We start from the raw sequence: 19,301 nt of genomic DNA, 5'->3' as shown, positions 1-19,301 counted from the left end.
TTGAAGTCATTGATGATTTTATTTTACTGCTTTACATCAATACCGTTGAAATACCTTAACCTACAATTACAAGGATCACCAATCTCATGAGACTGGGCTCTCCGTTTTTTGTTTGCATCCTTGATCCTACCAAAACTCTTCCTCTTCTTACTAATTTGATACGATACACACGGTTCCTGCTCACCATCACTGTCTGCACAGGTATTTGAATCCATGTTGTAAGTTAACTAACACACACTACAATTGCCAAAACAACACTATGCAGATGTAGACCTATGTCTTACGCAAACGCACACAACAATGCAGCATATAAATGGCCATTCAGCAGTGTTGCCACACGTAACAATTACCACACTCCAGAGAGCTACATTCTAACAGCTGCAATTAAATGACTTACCTCCCTTTTCTCCTGTTTACTACTGACTTACCTCCCTCTTTCCCTGTAGGTGCAATTTTCAATATGAAATTTCTCACTGACTAGGCTTCCCTTTGCTCTGCAATTTAGCCCATACAAAATACACCGCTAACGCTATATGGTCTTGTCCTTAACTAATTTTATCCCAGTTACAGACTTACCTCCTTTTCCCTTGTAGTCTTCATATACATATACATATATATATATATATATATATATATATATATATATATATATATATATATATATATATATATGGTCGGAAATAGGGGATTATAGGGGCTTTATCTCCAAATTTACACTACATAATGACAGTTGGTTTCACGAGATAGTAGAAACATTAACTACAGTCTAGCTGTTAGACGCCTTCCAAAATCCGATTAACTGGTTTGGGTTCCGTTTAAGGTTCAAACAGAATGTATGTATCGAACTGTAAAATGTCTCAGTTTTGTTTGAAAACAGACATAATGCCGCTTTTTAGAATATCAAAACATATTTTAGAAAAGTTCTAAAAGATATAAATGCTTTCGTCTTAATTTAACGTATTAAGAAATCTGTTGTTTTACTTTTGAATGGAATTACGATTTCACTAGTTTTTTCTCCTCTATATATTTTTGTGAGAGCACGTTAATGAGCAATGGAAAATACAGCTGTTTTTCGGTTAACCATTTGAAAATGAAATGAAATATTTCTTCCGTTTAATGTCCCACGATTATGCCTGTTAGGTTAACCGAGACGATTATTAAAACAAGTGGATTATGAAGGACGAATTGCTGGAATTAGAAAATGAGAGGAAACAGGAGTACGGGAGTTTCCCAAGAAAACCCAGGTGCATGATGTTGTCCACCTTAATCTTACTTGCCTTCGGAACGGACCAGGTACCCAACAGATCAGATAGTTCACTAGTCGGGGTCCCCGGTTGGATTCCTTGTGGGAGAGTTTTTGAAATTTTAAATTTCTCGATGCCTGTGTTCGTGTCCATGTCGTTCAAGATAAACGGAACTATAAAACGAGTCTAATCTAGTATAAAAAAGAGACAAATTACAAAGATATTTTCGGTGAATCAAAAAAAGAAAAAGAAAGTGGTCTGAAGTACTATGTTAATGACTCTCAAGACCACTTTCTTCTTCATGTCCTTACGTGTTCGTGTGTCTTATTTTGTTTTGTAATTTACATTAGAATTTTCTGCACTATAGTATTTTATCATGACCGAAATCAGAGTGTTTCGTCCTTATTAAAACCTTTGAATCGTAAACGTGTGCAATTTCCTACATACATGAGTGTTTTTTCCTCTTACTTAACAGAGCGGTCTTAGAGTAGCGGCTTGAACATTCGTTTCGTAAAGAAAGTTCAATTCCGCCTAAGTCATTAATGAAATATTTATCTTTTACAATGTTGATACTTCTGATGTATAATAATATGAAGAAAAAAAACATTTCTCTCGGTCTTAGAATTGAAACGACCTTTTATACAGAGAAAATATTAACAACATGACGACACATGTATACAACCTTGATTCGTACTGTCTAACAGTGAGAACGTAACGTATTTAGCAAATAATTCATGAACACATTAGGCTCATTCTTAGGGAAGTACGGATATATTTAAAATTAGTATGTCACTATGTACCATTCTAGACTTAATGCATATCCTGTAGTAACTGTGCATGGATTTTTTTCTCCTTGGAAGAATAAATTAAGATGAGATGTAAAGTATTTACATAAATTCCACAGACATGATTTCCACTGAGGAAACCGACAAACGTGCTGATACGTATCCAAGAATAGCACAAAAGAATACAAAATTTATCGGTAAGAAATTCTATTTGTGCAAAACAATCCATGGAGTAGTCACAAACATATCATACTTTAGAACGTGTACTAATGAATGGTGTAAAATTGTTTGTTTTCTTATTACAAGTATAAGTTGTAGTTTGAGAAGATATATTAATATGTAATAGATACGTTGGGATTATTTATCAAAGCGTCTGTACATTAATATCAATAATCTTTATTCAAATATTTGAGAACGTACTAATAAAATTGTAGAGCTACACAGAAGTTAGGATTTCATTACACAACACATAATTCTCATAATTAATCAGTATTTTGAAAGATATATATAATTTGCTCATGGTCATTGGAACTAAGTACAAAAATGTTGAGTGTGTTATTTATATAAATCATTTAACATTTCATGTCAAAAATAAGGTCAAAAAACATTATTCAACTGCCTAGATAATATACAAAATCACTAATAATCTTTTATATAAGTATATAGTATTCAATGTTTATACTGATATCCCAGTTATTTTTGATATCCAGTCTAGATAGTATGATACTCTAGTATAAATTCCTCGTCTGGAACTTGGGCATTTTCCATCAGATCTTGAATATATACCAACTTGTACATATCCATTTCTATCAACTACGGCAAGAGGACCTCCACTATCTCCCTGAAAGTAATAATAGTGATAATATTAGAAATAGAAAACGTAACAATTTGAAATATATTCGCTATTATTATTATTATTATTATTATTATTATTATTATTATTATTATTATTATTATTATTATTATTATTATTAAGGACATAATAATACATAATAAGGTATACTTCATGAACGCTTGTAGGTTGGTGCTTAATGTTGTAGTTCTGCAATTAGAAGAATCCGGGTTTAATTTCTCTATTAGGTCCAATTTTACTTTCTTTTGATGGTGGTTTGGTATATCACGTAAATTCCGGTATATTTAATTACTATACATATTCGTGATTTGTGTAGTTAGTGAACTGTAATTCTTTTAGTATGTTTGATTGTAATCAATACAGTGTGGATTTGCCAAGGGACTATTTTTTACATCAATGCCAAGGCTCTCATAAGCAATATTGATGTATCTCAAATTAGAAAGTAGTTCAACGGTGGTCAGTGATGTTAAACCTTGTTGCGTCAATTATTTTCTGGATGCATCATTACTTCTTCTATTACGTGTTCTATCTTTATGATAGGCACAACATATTTAATCACATTTTGAAGTACATTTCATATCAGAAAGTAAAAGCAATAATTTTCAGGAATGATAGCTGTAATATATTTCAAATCTTATTGTTTCAGGGCATTGTAAGAATTAATGAATAGTAACAGCGTCATTGTTTACCAGGTTTCGCACTTCTCAAGGCAAACGTTTCAAGAATCAATTATACTGTTTGTGCAAAATCACATTGTCGCGATATAAACCCAGATTTTGTGTTGCGTTGGAGCAGACCATTATAAATTACCACTGAATGTGATTGAATGACTACTCACATGTATGCTCCAATTATGTCAAAGTGTATTTTTATTTAATTCCAGCTAACCGAATGAAAACCAAAGAAATTTAACCTAATCACTTAAAATATCATTCCATGTGGTCTTACACATGAAATATAATAAAATTTGAAGCTGCGTAATTCCGACTGAAGCTCTACCGACCACACCTATATAATGCAAATTGATAAACATTTCCATACACTAGTTCTCTCAGTTGAAATATTTCGTGATCACATATGCTCAGATGAATAGTGTACTCGCTTTTGGTGTGGGAGCGGAGGCCAGGCTTTGATATTAGGCGGAAGCTCGAGTTTTTCGGATCACACGTTAAGCCATAGGTCTATATCTCATATACCCTCACTAGCGAATGGGATTGGCTAAACTCAAATTGAATCCAACACACATATGATTAGAAAAGTTTCGTTATCTATTCTTACCAACAAATAATATAACATTTTAATAATAATAATTCCTATTTGACTAATGCGGTACTTTATTCAAATTAACTTGTTAAAACTAGTTGTCTTCAACAATTATATAACTATCAGTGTATATTCATATTTCCTTGGATACGTTTTCAAAATAATTAGATTTTAATAAACAATTTGTTGACTATTAAGAAAGTTCAATTTTATTGGCATATTTGTTTTGATATGTCGTAACAAAGTCTTCTTTAATACATATATGATCTTATAATATGCATATTGTAAATTTGATACATGTTACTATCAAAGAAATTATCATGACAATATTGAGGGCAATTATTAACCCCTTCCGCTATAATGACGAACTTAGTTCGTCATGGCCTCCTGCTGCCAAATTGCACAATGACGAGCTACACTCGTCATAAAATTTAAACTATTGTAGCATCACGTAGGATTACTATATTGATGTTTTAAAAGTTGTGTAATGATAAACCATCTATAATACACTTTTATAACTTATAGTTCAAATATTCAGAAAATAAATCGTAGTGGAAGGAGTTAAATTTGACGCAAAGTTAAAACAAATAATAATTAGACACTCTAAAAGACAACTTTAAACTAAAAAACAAAGCAATCAAACTTCAGTTTTATAAGAATTTCAAATTGTTGTTAACCCATCAAACCTGAAGTGAGCTTTCTCTTATATAGAACAATTCAGCTCCCTCGTGGATAAGCGCTTAACGTACGCGCATTTATCGTGGAAAACCAGGATTCGATTCCCGACTGGATCTCCTGTTATTTGGATACCGTTAAGAGGTGGTAACTAGAAATATATTTACTATTACATAAAAATCTCTTAGTTATACGTCAAAATCAGAAATGTACGCTACATCTTCTTAAGTGTTTTCGAATGGTAAGTAAAATAAGCAGATATATATAAAGTACAAATGGCACGATTCCCACAGGTTTCTGATGCTACTATCAACCTTAGGAAAAGTTCATTGTTTCACTATTGTATCTGTATTCGCAACACACTCCACATACGGTTTGGAAATATTTAATTCTTACTTATCACTTTGTATGTATCAACTTTGATTTATTACATCACATTTCAAACAATATTATCCACGCAACAGAGTCTGAATTCCACTAACTACTTACAAACCATAAAGTTAATATGAATTTAGTGTTACTCTGACAATGTCCTTGGAAATATGAAATATTGGAAACTAAATTTAATGCAATCATCATATTAAATTACAATATATTAATTTGTGTTAAATTATTATTACCCTTAAACTTAATACTCACGGAACAGCTGCTTTGCCCTGGCTTTCCTACAGCACAAACGTCATAGGAATCTACATCATTCCACAAACAATCTTTATTACTCAGAACATTAACTGTTATCCATTTTAACGGTCCATTATTGGTTTTATCACCTGTTAAAAGGGGAAAATGTTGCATATAACCTTTTATAATGACGACGTGGACATTGAAGTACATTTATAAGTGTAAAAATATTCAAAATTTTCCATGAGGTAAAGAAGAAAGAAATCTAGAAAAGATAAAAATTCTTCATATTATGCTCAAAGCGGACTTTAAATAATAAACACAATATTTCTTGCTAGAAACTTTGGCTTCACCGTCTAAACACAATAGAAAATTATCACAATAGATTTAAACGAAATAAATTCTTTCTGCATAACAAAACAAAATGAAATTCTCTTAGTCACTTTCAGCATAAAATTATTCCGTCACAGCACTAAATGTTGCAAATAATTTGCATTAGTTTCTCCAGCGTGTCATCCTCATAATATTTTAGTATAGTCAAAAGTAATTGTAGGCTCTACTGTTATGTGAAATAGATTACTGAAGCCATGTTACGATTACTGAAACTTCTTATATTAAAATTGCCCTAATTAAAAGTTAATTGAACTTTTTCTTTAAACAAAATTCCCAGAATGGGAGTTCAGTTCTACGAAGCAGTTTTGAATTAGTCGCACTAGATCAAACATTCTTCTCTCTTTCTCTAAATTTCTGGTAAGTATATTTCTCTGTGCTATGGACGTTCCATACACATTGCCTAAACGCGTGAATTTATGAATAATGCTTCTGAATGATAAATTCCGTTACGTTTCTATCCAATTTTAAATGTCTGGAGCCTTTAACGAGAGAATAATCTATAAATAAGAAAGTACGATTCAAGTTAAAGAGATAAGTATTTTTTCTTAGAAATACAGCTATGTTTAAAAACAGCTACGTAAGTTGAAATATGTTACTCTAATATCTCTCAAATTAAGAAGTAATATGATTCAAAACATATTATTGTGATTAGTATTTTAAATTATTAATATTTAGTTGATGTTCATTTTTCATAAGAACTTGTGGAAGAACTTACTTACCATCACCATCGGCTCCCCATCCGGCAGCTATAGCAGAACGTCCAGCAAATGTATCACCATTTCTGGAGGGCAACCCTATTGGTTTGATTAAATCTAAAGAAAAAAGAATTCATTGAAGCATTTCATAATTAATACATGGAAGAACAATTATAAGAAAAGGGATGCGTACTTTTTCCAATGGAAATTGATGTATTATCAATTTCTATTTATATCATGAGAGAACTTTATGTGTAACAATAAATTATAAAACTGAAATAGAATTACTATGGTGGCATTCAACCCAGTATCAAGGTTTTAATTCATTTCCACTGAATGCAGTATTCAACAATAAATATGAAAAGGTACACTTAATTATAGATTAATCCATAAGTATGTATATGAAAATACTGTGCTACTTCTGAAAGGCTAACTGGGTTTATTTTTAAGATGTAAACTTGTTTTGCACGGGTTTCATATCAAATATGAACAGAGTAACAGCTGAAAATGACTTTGGAAAGACATGATTATTTGTTAGTTTAAATTCTATAGTTGCTACCACATTGTTAACTAACCATTTCTAAATAATATTGTCGCTATTTTATGTGTATTTTTCTTAATTTGAGGAATATAAATTTAAGACGTTACATAAAATGAATGACATTTTCTGGTACAAAATGTTTTACCTGACAAACAGCTATTTTCGCATTAAAGTCTCAAAACTCTCCAATAAAAGTAACTCAAATAAAAACTTTCAATATTATCAATGCTTTCACTATCACTTGCTAACAGTTACACATTATGAACATCATCTCCTTTAGACTAAAGAGAATAATCGTGAGGCGTTACACTGAAGGATTTCATTTCAATTTTTAAACGTTATTAATTAAGGGTGCATGAAGAATTATTTCACAAGAGGGGAAAAGTACCCTCCTTCATAACATGATTTTAACTCTGCTCTTACATTATTTAACGTAAAATAATTTAAATCGTTTGTCAGAAACTTATAAAGCTTCTGTGCTACTGTGATCTACCAACTGAGAACTATGAACTTTTTTCTTAGAAAAGCCTTACATTTGTTTCTTCCTTATAAACTTACATTTCTAGAAAACACGAAGTCTAACTATCCAAATTAGAAAATGTGTAATATATACACGAAAATCGTAACGTGCACAACCCTACGCGTATACAATCAACTGTGAAATGACGCTGACAATGGCAGATGTGCACGAGAAACAAGCAGTTCTTGTCATTAGAGTCATCTCAGTGGAGGTATTCAAAGTTAATCAACCCGAGCGTCCGCGGGACCTATTAGTAGCTCGCTATCGGCGGTTTGCCGATCAACGCTTTAAATTTTCTGGTTAAACATAGTACATTTCTATTTGTTCACACCTCCTTCAAACAGTGCTTTCACTAAGCGTTATTCCAGTTAAGCAATAAAATTATTGTACTTGAATCTTCTGCGGAGGTTTTGTTATTCAAAAAGTACTATCACGTTAGAGAAAAAATATACACTAACTGTAAATCAAAAATAAAACAGCTAAAAAGGCACAAACGGGAATTGAACAAGTCTTTATTTAGTTTATGTGGAAAATGCGTTAACTATAAATATGCCCAATGATTCCACAGAAACTGAAAGACTGCTAAGGACCTTCCTCATTTTTCTGAGGAAATATCGAATTTCAATTACTATGATAAGGATTAGAAAATCACATTTTGATTTTGAAATACATGAAAACAAACTAATGGTATGATAACAACATTCTCCCACTTTATAATTATACAAGAGGGAAGTTCCTACGTAAGCGGAAACAAAGTACAATATGTTGATCTGAAACCTGTAAAGATTATTATGCTCAGTAATATTAAGACATATTATTATAAGACTAAAGGTAATAAGTCTTTACTACAGTTACCAACAGTTTTTTAATGTTTTTCTGTAAATGACTCAATAATAACACATAATGTAAAAAAATACAGTAGGCCCTTTGAAAGTTGGTCTCCTCCTCAATTTCTGGCCATACAAGAAAGCATTGCTACCTGAAGCTCTTTAAACTGTGATAGTTAACTTACAGCTCTTTGATTATATCTGGTTCACGCTCACGTTACATATATTCGTTTTATGTCTTTGACAATGCTATGAGAAAGTGAAAAAATATTGTAAGTGGTCATTAACATAATATTGGCCTTTTTCCAACACCAACTGTACTTTTTAAGATCAAAGTATTATTGTGACACAGGATTAAAATGCTATTGCTATTTCTAATGCTGAAACCTAGTACATAGTAATATTTCAATCTTTTCACTCAAATATGAACTAAAATACTAGAAGTAGTTTTTTTTTAAAAAAACAGGCCGTATCTTACCATTGAAAGCATTTATTAATATTAGTAGTTTGTAATGTTTTTCTTACCGGTAAATTTAATTCGTTGAGGTAATTTTAAGAGTGCTATATCGTGCCATGCCTTAGGATATCCCGGATGGATAAATGTTTTGGTTACATTTATAATTAGGCTTCCTTTTTTGTCAGTGTCGTGTGGATTTGTATCTCCCAAAATTATCTGGTAGTATGCTTTTTTATTTCTGAAATCAAAAGTATTAAATTGAATATTTAGTTTCAATTCAATATAGTTCATGACGATAGTATTACATACTTTTTGTAAATTTTAGCTACAAAATTAACGTATTCGTAATGCGCTGTGTGGTTTGGTGAATTATTTCATTCTGCTTCATGAAGTACCTTATATGTTCAGCTTAACTTTAGGATTAGAATTTTCAAATGAAGACATCATATGTTACTTTGTAAACTCAAGCTGCAATCTCTCATCTGAAAATAAGATATTAAACTTATCCTAGTTTAAGTGGTTCTCTTTCATATTCGTCTATACGTGTTGTAGTGATAGTTGTGCTCTGCGTTATCAACTATTTGCGTACATGCGTTACCAACGTTCTTGTTTTTGTACATGCCTTACCACTTTTCCTGCGAACAGCAAGGACACAATTCAAACATTCTCAAACAGTTTAGAAGGGGATCCTGCCTACTCATATTTAAGGTTGATAATCATAAACCATTTGAGGAGCAAGTGGAATTAGAAATATGATGTTGGAGTACTCCAGAATAACACGTGATGTGTAGTAACTAATCGTGATTATTTTCCCCAAACTATATCATAATAATAACATCTATAATAGTTTGAAATTAGAACGTGCAACTTACTTCACACAGTGAGCTGCAGTCACAACCCACTGATCACTAATAAGACTAGCTCCACACCCACCAGGGTACCACATCTTCACCATAAAAGGGAATTGTCCAGGACGTGCAACTTTACCACCTGCGATTCTGTTGGAATTGTGTAGTTTCACATCATGTCCTACAAATGTAATTTGAATAGCTAATTAATATCTGAAGAAAATATATTTAAGTATTAAGAGCCAGAGTATAGTAATTGGGACCATAATTGGCATATTGACTTAATATTGTAGATATTCTATGAGGTTTAAAGTTTTGAATCAAAACTTGAGAAGTCTAGTATTATTGCATTTTAATATTCTTGAAACATAAATTGTCATTTTCGTGATATTTTTTTGTTTTCTTAATTCGTACGTCATTGCTAGTCTGACGTTTCTTACCTCTTCATATTAGTCTCCATTAGATGCTCATTATACTTGATATGTGTACTTGATTTATTTATTTAATATACATTCTATGATTTCGATAGTCTGGGACACGTTTCATAAAACAGAGATCTCACATGGATTTTTAAGTATAAACGGTAATGTTCTTTGAAGTCTTGAAAGTACACAATAAAACTTACGAGTAAAATAAAGCTACTAGAATCAATATTATTTACAAATCATTTTCAAAGTTTTTTATTGTTTCTGTTTTACAGTATTTTTTTTTTCATTGAACAGTTGTATAACTTGTAAAGTTTGTAAAAACAAGTCCCTGCCTGTGATCATTATGTCTTACATTAATATTTGTAGTGTGCTTTGTGATCTAAATATTATATTAATTCCAGAAATTAAAAATAAGTTCTACTCTTTAACACCGTTAGATCAATTATCTTACAAACAATAATGTATTTTAATTTGAAACGTATGTCTATTCTCTTATGGTTAACTATACATATGTCAGTATATATTTATAAAAACATTTCCTAGAGTTGAGAGCAAATATCCATATTTGCTTTCCTTCTGGGAAAAAATGTAGTGAATGGACCAATTAGAATAAAGAAAACTTAAGGCTTGTAAAGTAAATGTGAAAAAAATTAAAATGCATTATATATTAACAGACTCATTGGACACGAAAACATGCTGATGGGAAGAATGCAATTTTGGTCTCGACCATAAGATATGGTATAAGTTAACGAGATAGAATTGCAAATTAAAATGTCATTGGAAATTGTAGATATAAATAATAAAAATTGTCTTACCTTCTAATGACGCTGAAGAAAGATTATTTATCTTAGAAGATGCAAGAGCCTATTAAAGAGAACAATACACTTTAAGATGTTTCATTTCTGTAGTCACCTATGTCATAATTAAATAATAATAATAAATAATAATAATAATAATAATATAGAATAAATTATATATATATATATATATATATATATATATATATATATAATATATATATATATATGTGTGTGTGTGTGTGTAATAGAGAGAGATTATCGTTGAATAAATTAAATATTCAATGTCTGAAAATGGAGAGATTTAATTTAAAGAAATTAGAATACAGCCAAATAAGAGAGGAATACCAAATTGAAGTTTCTAATAGATTCTCGGTGTTAGAAGATTCGAATAGCACTAGTATTGAGGATACTTAGATTGAAATTAGAGATAGCATTAAAATTTCAGGTAAAGACAAATTATGGCACGCGGAAAACGTAGGAACAAAAGCATAGTGCGACTAGGAATGCATTCAACTAGCAGAGTAGGGAAACAGGCAAAATTGCATTTGGTACAAAATTCGAATGAAATAACTACCCAAAATTTCGTAGGCATAAGGCGGGAAACTTAAAAAAATCTTAGAAGAAACAAACGCGATTTTTTGGAAGCTAAAATTAAGGAATTTGAAGATAAGAGTAAAAATAAGAACATTCTGGACTTGCATAAAGGGATCAACGAATTTAAGAAAGGCTATCAACCTCGTGCGTATATATTAAAGAAAGCTGACGGACTAGTTATCACTGACACAGATAGCATAATAAATAGATGGAAAGATTTCTTTGAAGAATTGCTTAACACACAACCAAAAACTAATGTGCGTGGAGAAAGGGAAATACAGACTGCGAAACCGTATATCCCAGAACATAACCGAATAGAAGAAGCAATAGCTATAAAGAAATTAAATAAACACAAATATCCGGGTGTAGACGGAATTTCGGGTGAGTTATTTTTAACTGGAGGCGAAAACTTGTGGAACAAGTTACAGAAACTCATTCTCATTATCTGGAACAAGGAAGATTTGCCACAAGAGCGGAAAGAATCCATCATTGTTCCAATTCACAAGAAAGACAACAAAGCTGACTGTAATAATTAGCGAGCCGAATATCTTCTGTCAACGGCCTATAAAATTCTATCAAACATTATTGACTCCATACGCAGATGAAGTTATTGGAAATTATCAGTGTGGATTTAGACGAAATCGATCAACTATCAACCAAATATTTACAATTCGACAAATACTCGAAAAGAAGTTTGAATACAATACCTCAGTACAGCAACTATTTATTGATTTTTGAAAGGCTTACGACTTGGTTAGAATAGAAGCATTGTATAATATTCTTACAGAATTTGAAATCCCGAAAATGCTAATTAGATTAATAAAAACATGTTTAAATAAATTCCAAAGTAAAGTCCGGGTAGGAAAATGTTTGGCCACAAGCTTTCCGTCGAGAATGGCCTGAAACAAGGAGATGCGCTGTCATGATTATTATTCAACTTTGTTCTGGAATACACTAAAAGGAAAATCAAAAATAGCTCCAGGACCTAGAACTGAATGAGGTTCACCAGGCTGTGGCATATGCTGGTGATGTAAAGTCAATTAGAGATGATGGGAGAATAATACAAAGAAATGCAGAGGACTTATTAAGCGCTTGGAGGGACATGAGTTTAGAAGTAAATACAGAGAACACTAAATACTTGGAAGTTCGTCGGGGTCGTAATAGACAAATTACGAATGCGTTAAAATATGGAATAATACTGTTGATAAGGTGGATACTTTCAAATATCTAGGATGAATATTAACAGACAAAAAACATATTCACGAAGAAATTAAATGTCGACTAAAAGCAGGGAATATAATGTTATTATTCAGTTCAAAATCTCTTGTAGTTGCGAATTCTGTCGAGGAAATTGAAACTTAAAATATATAAAATGATAATCACGCCTATCGTTCTGTATTTTTGCTAAACATGGTCGCTTACTCGGAAGCAACAACATAGATTTAAAGTATTTAGAACAAGATCCTGAGACGAATAATCGGACCCAAGGGAAACGGGAATGTTGAATGGAGGAAACTTATTAACGAGGAGCTACATAATTTATAAGGTGCACCAAACATTGTTAAGGTCATCAAGTCTAGGAGGTTCAGGTAGACAGGTCATGTAGCCAGCATGGAAGAAAGTAGGAACGCTTTCAAAATCTTAAGTAGAAAACCAACCGGAAAACGACCATTAGGAAAACCTAGGCGCAGATGGAAGGAAAATATTAAGATAGATCTCGCAGAAATAGGAATACAAACTAGAACCTGGATCCATTGGCTAATCATAGAAGTCAATGGAGAGATTTTGTGAACGCTTCATTGAATCTTAGGGTTCCATAGGAGATAGAGTAAGTTAGAAAATATTTAACATTGGTACTACAAAGCTATTTCTATAATGTGTAGATTTACATCTCTATCATGTTTCCCCATGTAAAATGCGGACCGTGCAAGTATAACAAAGAACAACGGAAGACATTTGTTCCAAGCAATATTATTTCACACGTTTAGGAAAACGATTTCCTGTAAATTTCGTTGCGATAGTGTGTAACCCTTTTAAGGAATATTCTTTACGTTAATACTTCTATTTACCACTTTGTAATACAAATTATTGCCACAAGCATGTGAAATAACTACTACTAAGCAATCTGCTTTCCCTGCTGCCACATGATAAGAGCACCAGGCAGCAGGGAGGTCACGGGAAATAAAATTTATCTTATCACAGAAATGGGTACAGTACCCATCACGGTGTCGTTTGCGTGTGTATCAATGATACTATGATTTGAAGTGAGAAACTATACCAAAGCGTATCTACATTCCTTTGTTGGTCATGAAAGCTATTATATTTCTTTGTGTACCCCGATTTAAGTGATGAACAAAATTTTCCCTTGAATGTAGTGTTCTAAAATTAACCAATTGTAATTCTTGTATTCAACTCGTATGTTATAAATATAATTTTTTTAACTAACTAGGTCTTTTAAAAATACCAATCAACAATCCTATTTTCAAACTTGTAGGAAGTTCCTTTTGTTTCAATTTTTAAAAGAAAAAGATAGGTAAGCTTAGGTTCATTCACTTTGGTTTGCCAATTTAAGTGGTTGCAAATCTTTGAAAACACCCAGCAAAATATTTTCATTGCAGAATAAAAAGTGATTCTTTGTTCTCTCTGACGAGAAACAGCTCACTATAGAAAACAAGAGATGCAATATACTAAGATGCAGTTGATGTTAGACTGAAAATTAAATCTAGTGAAAATATACTATGATCTCAGGTCAACTCTGAAAAGTACTTGAAAGAGCAGACAAAATCAACATTTGGTGCTAATCCAGTACTTACAAAGAACATTTACTAGTGAAGTGGTTAGCAGAATTCAGGAAACAAATACCTTTCACTGTCGCAGAAACAATGTTTGTCTTAGTACTCAATCATTTGTTGAAAGTAATAATAGACAAAATCCTTTCAAGAATAATTTATCTGTTACCGGTTTTATCAAAGCATTCGTGAGGAAACTTTCTATACTAGCGACAAAGTATCAGAGCATGTGACAATAGCAAGTTGAAATGTTAGTGAAAGTAATGTTACGACGTGGTTTCATTATCTTGAGAAGCACTTAAATGTGAGGAAAAAATTCTCACATTTTGAATAATAATCCATCTCAAATCTACAACGCCACGAAAGCTTTTTAGACTTTTGTACTCAAGAAACCAGAACGATTTTGCTCTAAGATGCCTTTGAAATGTATATGAAGTTGTTATATGTAATGAAAAAGAACTTCGTACTGTATTTTTCACTCTACAAGGAAATGAGGAAATTTGTCAAAAATAATGGAATATAACTATAAATACAATTAATTGCCAGGTGAAATTGTTGAATGTATTCCAAGCAACTAAAGAATTGCTTGTATAATAGTAGATAGATGAATTCAAAAGTTTTACTACATTATAGCAGAAGTTTTTCACCCATATTTATTAAAAAGTCATAGAGCTGCAAGTAATTCTGTTCGTAGACAGTCACAAACTGCAGTTATCTTTTCAGTTAAGTCAACTTTGTCCTTAATTTAAAATTATATTAATTGATTTGCACCCTAATCTAACAAGAATTCTTCAAGTAACTCATATTGCAGGGTTTCGTCCTATTAAAACTCCATGGATCAATGAAGTGCCAGTATGTCACGGAAATCATCCATCCGATTCTCTTACCATAAAATATTTCTCCTCTATTCTAATTGTCAAAACCATTAAACTAGAGATACTGAGGAATGTTTTCACAGAATATAGTATTTTGAGATTATTGACTTCAGTAAGTGTTTATGGGAGAAAAATAAAAGTGATAATAATAATATCCTGTAAGATTTTTTTGACCAAGAAATACAGGGGCGAATATTAAAAAGATTCGGGAATATTTTTTGGGCGCAAGAATTACTTGAAGATGAAGTCTGCCATGGTTTTGCTGAACACGAAGAAGGATGTCAAGGTTTTAATATTTTCCTTGTTTTTTTGAAAAGCTGTGCTCAGAGAAATCTTTAAGACGGGTATCTCAATGCAGAAATCCGAAGGAAACCAAAAGATTTCCTGACTCTGTAACTGAAATTGTATTTGCACATGATCAGATTTAGCCTACAAATATGGAATTGCTGTATTCAGTTAGTTATATCGAGGAAACTCCAAAACATGTAACGAAACAACGGAAGACTCTAAGCAAAGAGGGGTATTCATCTCATGATGAGCATATTGTTACTTTGATTACAATGGAAATACTTGTTTAAAATTCATACTCTGAGAAGGCGAAGGACAGCTAGCTCAAAATTTAGTATATTTCGATCGTCTCAACTTAGAACAAAGGAAACTTGTGTATAATTTGTTCATTTATATTAAACAAAGATTTTATTAAATTCACATTTAAATATGATTTACGAGTTGATATGTACTAACTCGTACACCCGAATGTTTCAAACGTTGCTTCTTAGAAGAGCGGCATATACAAAGAATACATGCAATAATATGTTTTCCGGTATCCGCGAATAAAATGAAAGTAAATGTGGTAGTTAAGCAATATTTGTATCATTTGTATGAAACTAGGTAATTAGGTTTCTAAATATGTGGTTACACAAACACTAATCATCAAATCTTAACCCTTACCACATGCCGTGCCATATATGGCACATACCTTTTTCACTTTAGCTTTTATGCAATTTATCAAAGACATAAAGTGACTGTTTTGTCTGCTGTGTCAGATATTGACGTGTATGAATAAGAGATTTTGGTGTCATCTGTAATGTTCTTTCTGGGTTGTAAGTGTGCAATATATGACACTTGCTTATTTCTTGTCGGAATTAAGTGAAACATATAAAATTCAAGTTTTAATTCATTTTTCAAGTTCCCATATGAAGATTCTCAATACTGATCTTTTTCGCTAAAAGAAAATAATCATGCAAAAGGGGTTAATACTGTCTTGTCTTATCTCAAAATAGTTAAATTGAAAAAAATACATATTTCTGTTACAACTAAATTCTCGTGATATTTTTAAATCAGCAAATTGCAAAACTATAACATACTAAGTATTAGAATAGCACTTTATTATTCGACCAGTATGAATTATTAGTACACACAGACACACCCACCATAACTTCGGCAAATAAAGCCAGTCGGGTAATAACACCATTGAAAACTTTCCACACTGCTAATATGAACACGTGATTCGTAAGGTAATCGCTTATGGGTGTGTCATAAACAGTGATGCCTGTTGTCTTTGTAGACACAAAGACTAGATTTCAGCCAGGCGTCAGTAAAGAGAAACCAGTGAACAAATGTTGACGTGACAGCCGCGAAGCAGGGGAAACAGCTCGCCAATTTTTAGAGCGTCAAACAAAGATAGGCGAATTGTTTGGGTAAAAATAAGATTTTACGATTACTAAAGTACGCGCTGATAGGGCCGTACTTGCACAATATCATGATATAGATAAAATATGCAGGACATATATTCTTAGTATCGAAATAATATCCGAAACAAATTATATTGCTTCCGGAAATAACGCCACTATCGCGTCGGGAAATAATGTCACTGCATCTAATCACTAATCGAAACTAATACTAGTGTTAAAACTTGGTTTTTCTTTATCGTAATGGTAGAGCTGGAAAAGTCTGGTTTTATGCTTTCATGGCAAGACACTTGAATATCGTGTGCAGAAATTCGGAGAATTTGAGCTATGGTAAACTCATGCGTTTCAACAAAACTATAGTGAACGAATTGTATACGCTATTGCGAAATACACTTTATGCTATGAACCTTTTGTGACAAACCTGAACTTATTTGCAATGCTGATTAAATGCTTGCTGTAATTGACGTACAACAGTAGCCTAAAAAATCTGACACAGAAAGGGAGCAAGCGAGTACTTAATGCCACACATGGCGAAAAAAGGGAAACTGAGTGTTATTGCGTGCACTAATGCATCAGGTTTAAATTAGATCCTTTCGATCGTGTTATACAAGGGAAAGTATGAAAAAAAAAGTTTGGTGATGATCTTTCTCCAGGTAACACCTATGCAGTGACACACAAAGGCTATGTTACAAAGGAAGAATTCCGTTCATTTCTGGAACATTTCAACAGACATCGAATCCCTGGCCGAGCACTGCTTATTGTAGATTGTCATCGCAGTCATCTTGATATTACCTTTTTAAATGCTGCTGAGATCATATATATATTAAATTTCTGTGCTTGCCTGCACACCCATGAACTTCAACCGCTCGACAAGAGCTCCTTCAAATCGTTAAAATTGTACTTCTCTGAAGCAGTTGACAGTTATCGACGAACGCATCCTTAAAGAAGAAGAACACTTGGGAAGCTACAGTTTCCAAAATTGTTTTCATAGCCATGGTTTCATTCAGCAATACCTCAGAACATAATTTCAAGCTTCAGTGCTACAACGCATCCTTTTAACAAAAATGCTATACCCGATGTCGCTTTTTCCCCAAATTTTGTCTCAGAGCAACAGCAACCTCCACCAGCACCTCCAAGCACATGACCAGCCGCCTTCTCTCCTTCAACACCATCGAGTGCCCATTCTATCCACGAGCTCTTGCCTACAGCTAAAATAACTAGGAGAGTAGTAAATCCCAGGGGGCATTCTCTTACTGCCAGAGGAGTATTGGTAAAACTATATCTATTCGCAAGAGCTTGCCCTTTCACTTCTTCCGGCACGAAGAAACAAGCATCCTCTAGAAAGACGAAGGATGGAGGATGGGACTGTGGAGGGTATTACTATGATCTCAGCGGTATTAAAATGTGGATTCAATGTATTGAATGCAAGATTTGGTTTCGCGAATTATGTGATTCTGACAGCATAGTTAAATGTGGCCCCAGAAACATTGTGTGACGCTGGTTGTGCATTGTTGTTTGGCTTCGACGAGTAGTGCTCCATATGACTGCAGCTGTTATGTTAAGAGGTTCGCAATCATCACAAGAGTTAACGGTTAACGACATATACGGTGACTATGGGTTTTGTGTACCACCAAAGCAGGTAACACATTGGCAAGAACATTGTTTAATTGTGTTCAAAATGTGTTTCCTTACGATTCCAACACCTTTCCGTTGTTGTAAAGTAAGTGTCGTTTTTTGCCGATACGTTTGGTAATAACGGCATCTCATACTTACTCCAATTCTCAGTGCATTGTGGTCTACATTGTTTATGTAGGATCTTTGTTTTCCCATTGCATTGTAGCGGAAGGTTCACTCCATCTTCCATATAATTTGCACGGTTGTAGATATAAAAACACTTGAACACCAGAACAATATGTTGAGTTGGTGGCATTATTTAGCGAAGTTACCCTATATATATATTGAAATATAAATTAACCATGTTCCCACTTTCTCTCTTTCCTTACTTTTAATAAATAATTTTAAAACAACAAACACTGTTTATGAAAATGGAAAATTATTCAGTTATATACGAGAAATTCTGTGAATTAATAGGTACTTAAGTTATATACTATAACGACTTTTCAAAAAGATAGTCGTAAACCTGGTTCGTTTGCTAAGATAAAAATCCGAAGTGGTAGTAATTCTTTGGCATAAAAATATTAGCTTCGATATTTAAATACCATTAATCTCACCTTTTTAATAAAACTGACAACGTCTATAAACGATGTTAAACTGGTTTATTATTTGATATAACTTATAATATCCTTTTCTTAAAACTGTTAAGTACACAAACTCACTGACTAGGTAACCATAAAACATGTCAATATCATCAACTATCCCATAATAATTACTTACATATATTA

General features: G+C 32.5%; 1 protein-coding gene across 1 annotated transcript; it reads right to left on the bottom strand.

Annotated features, from left to right (window-relative positions):
• Positions 1-2,470: 2,470 nt before the first annotated feature.
• LOC145679491 (brachyurin-like) lies at positions 2,471-18,071 on the bottom strand. Its single transcript, XM_081750069.1, has 7 exons — positions 17,973-18,071; positions 10,966-11,014; positions 9,747-9,903; positions 8,943-9,112; positions 6,554-6,646; positions 5,460-5,590; positions 2,471-2,870 (listed from the first exon to the last, which is right to left on the bottom strand). Exons 1-7 carry the CDS (start codon positions 18,069-18,071, stop codon positions 2,706-2,708), a joined length of 864 nt encoding a protein of 287 aa, XP_081606195.1. The 3' UTR covers positions 2,471-2,705.
• Between the last annotated feature and the right edge of the window lie 1,230 nt (positions 18,072-19,301).

The sequence above is a fragment of the Thermobia domestica genome, chromosome 2 (genome assembly GCF_964235325.1).
Source record: "Thermobia domestica chromosome 2, izTheDome1.hap1.1, whole genome shotgun sequence".
Classification (NCBI taxonomy): Eukaryota; Metazoa; Arthropoda; class Insecta; order Zygentoma; family Lepismatidae; genus Thermobia; species Thermobia domestica.
This window is presented reverse-complemented; position numbering and strand designations above follow the sequence as displayed.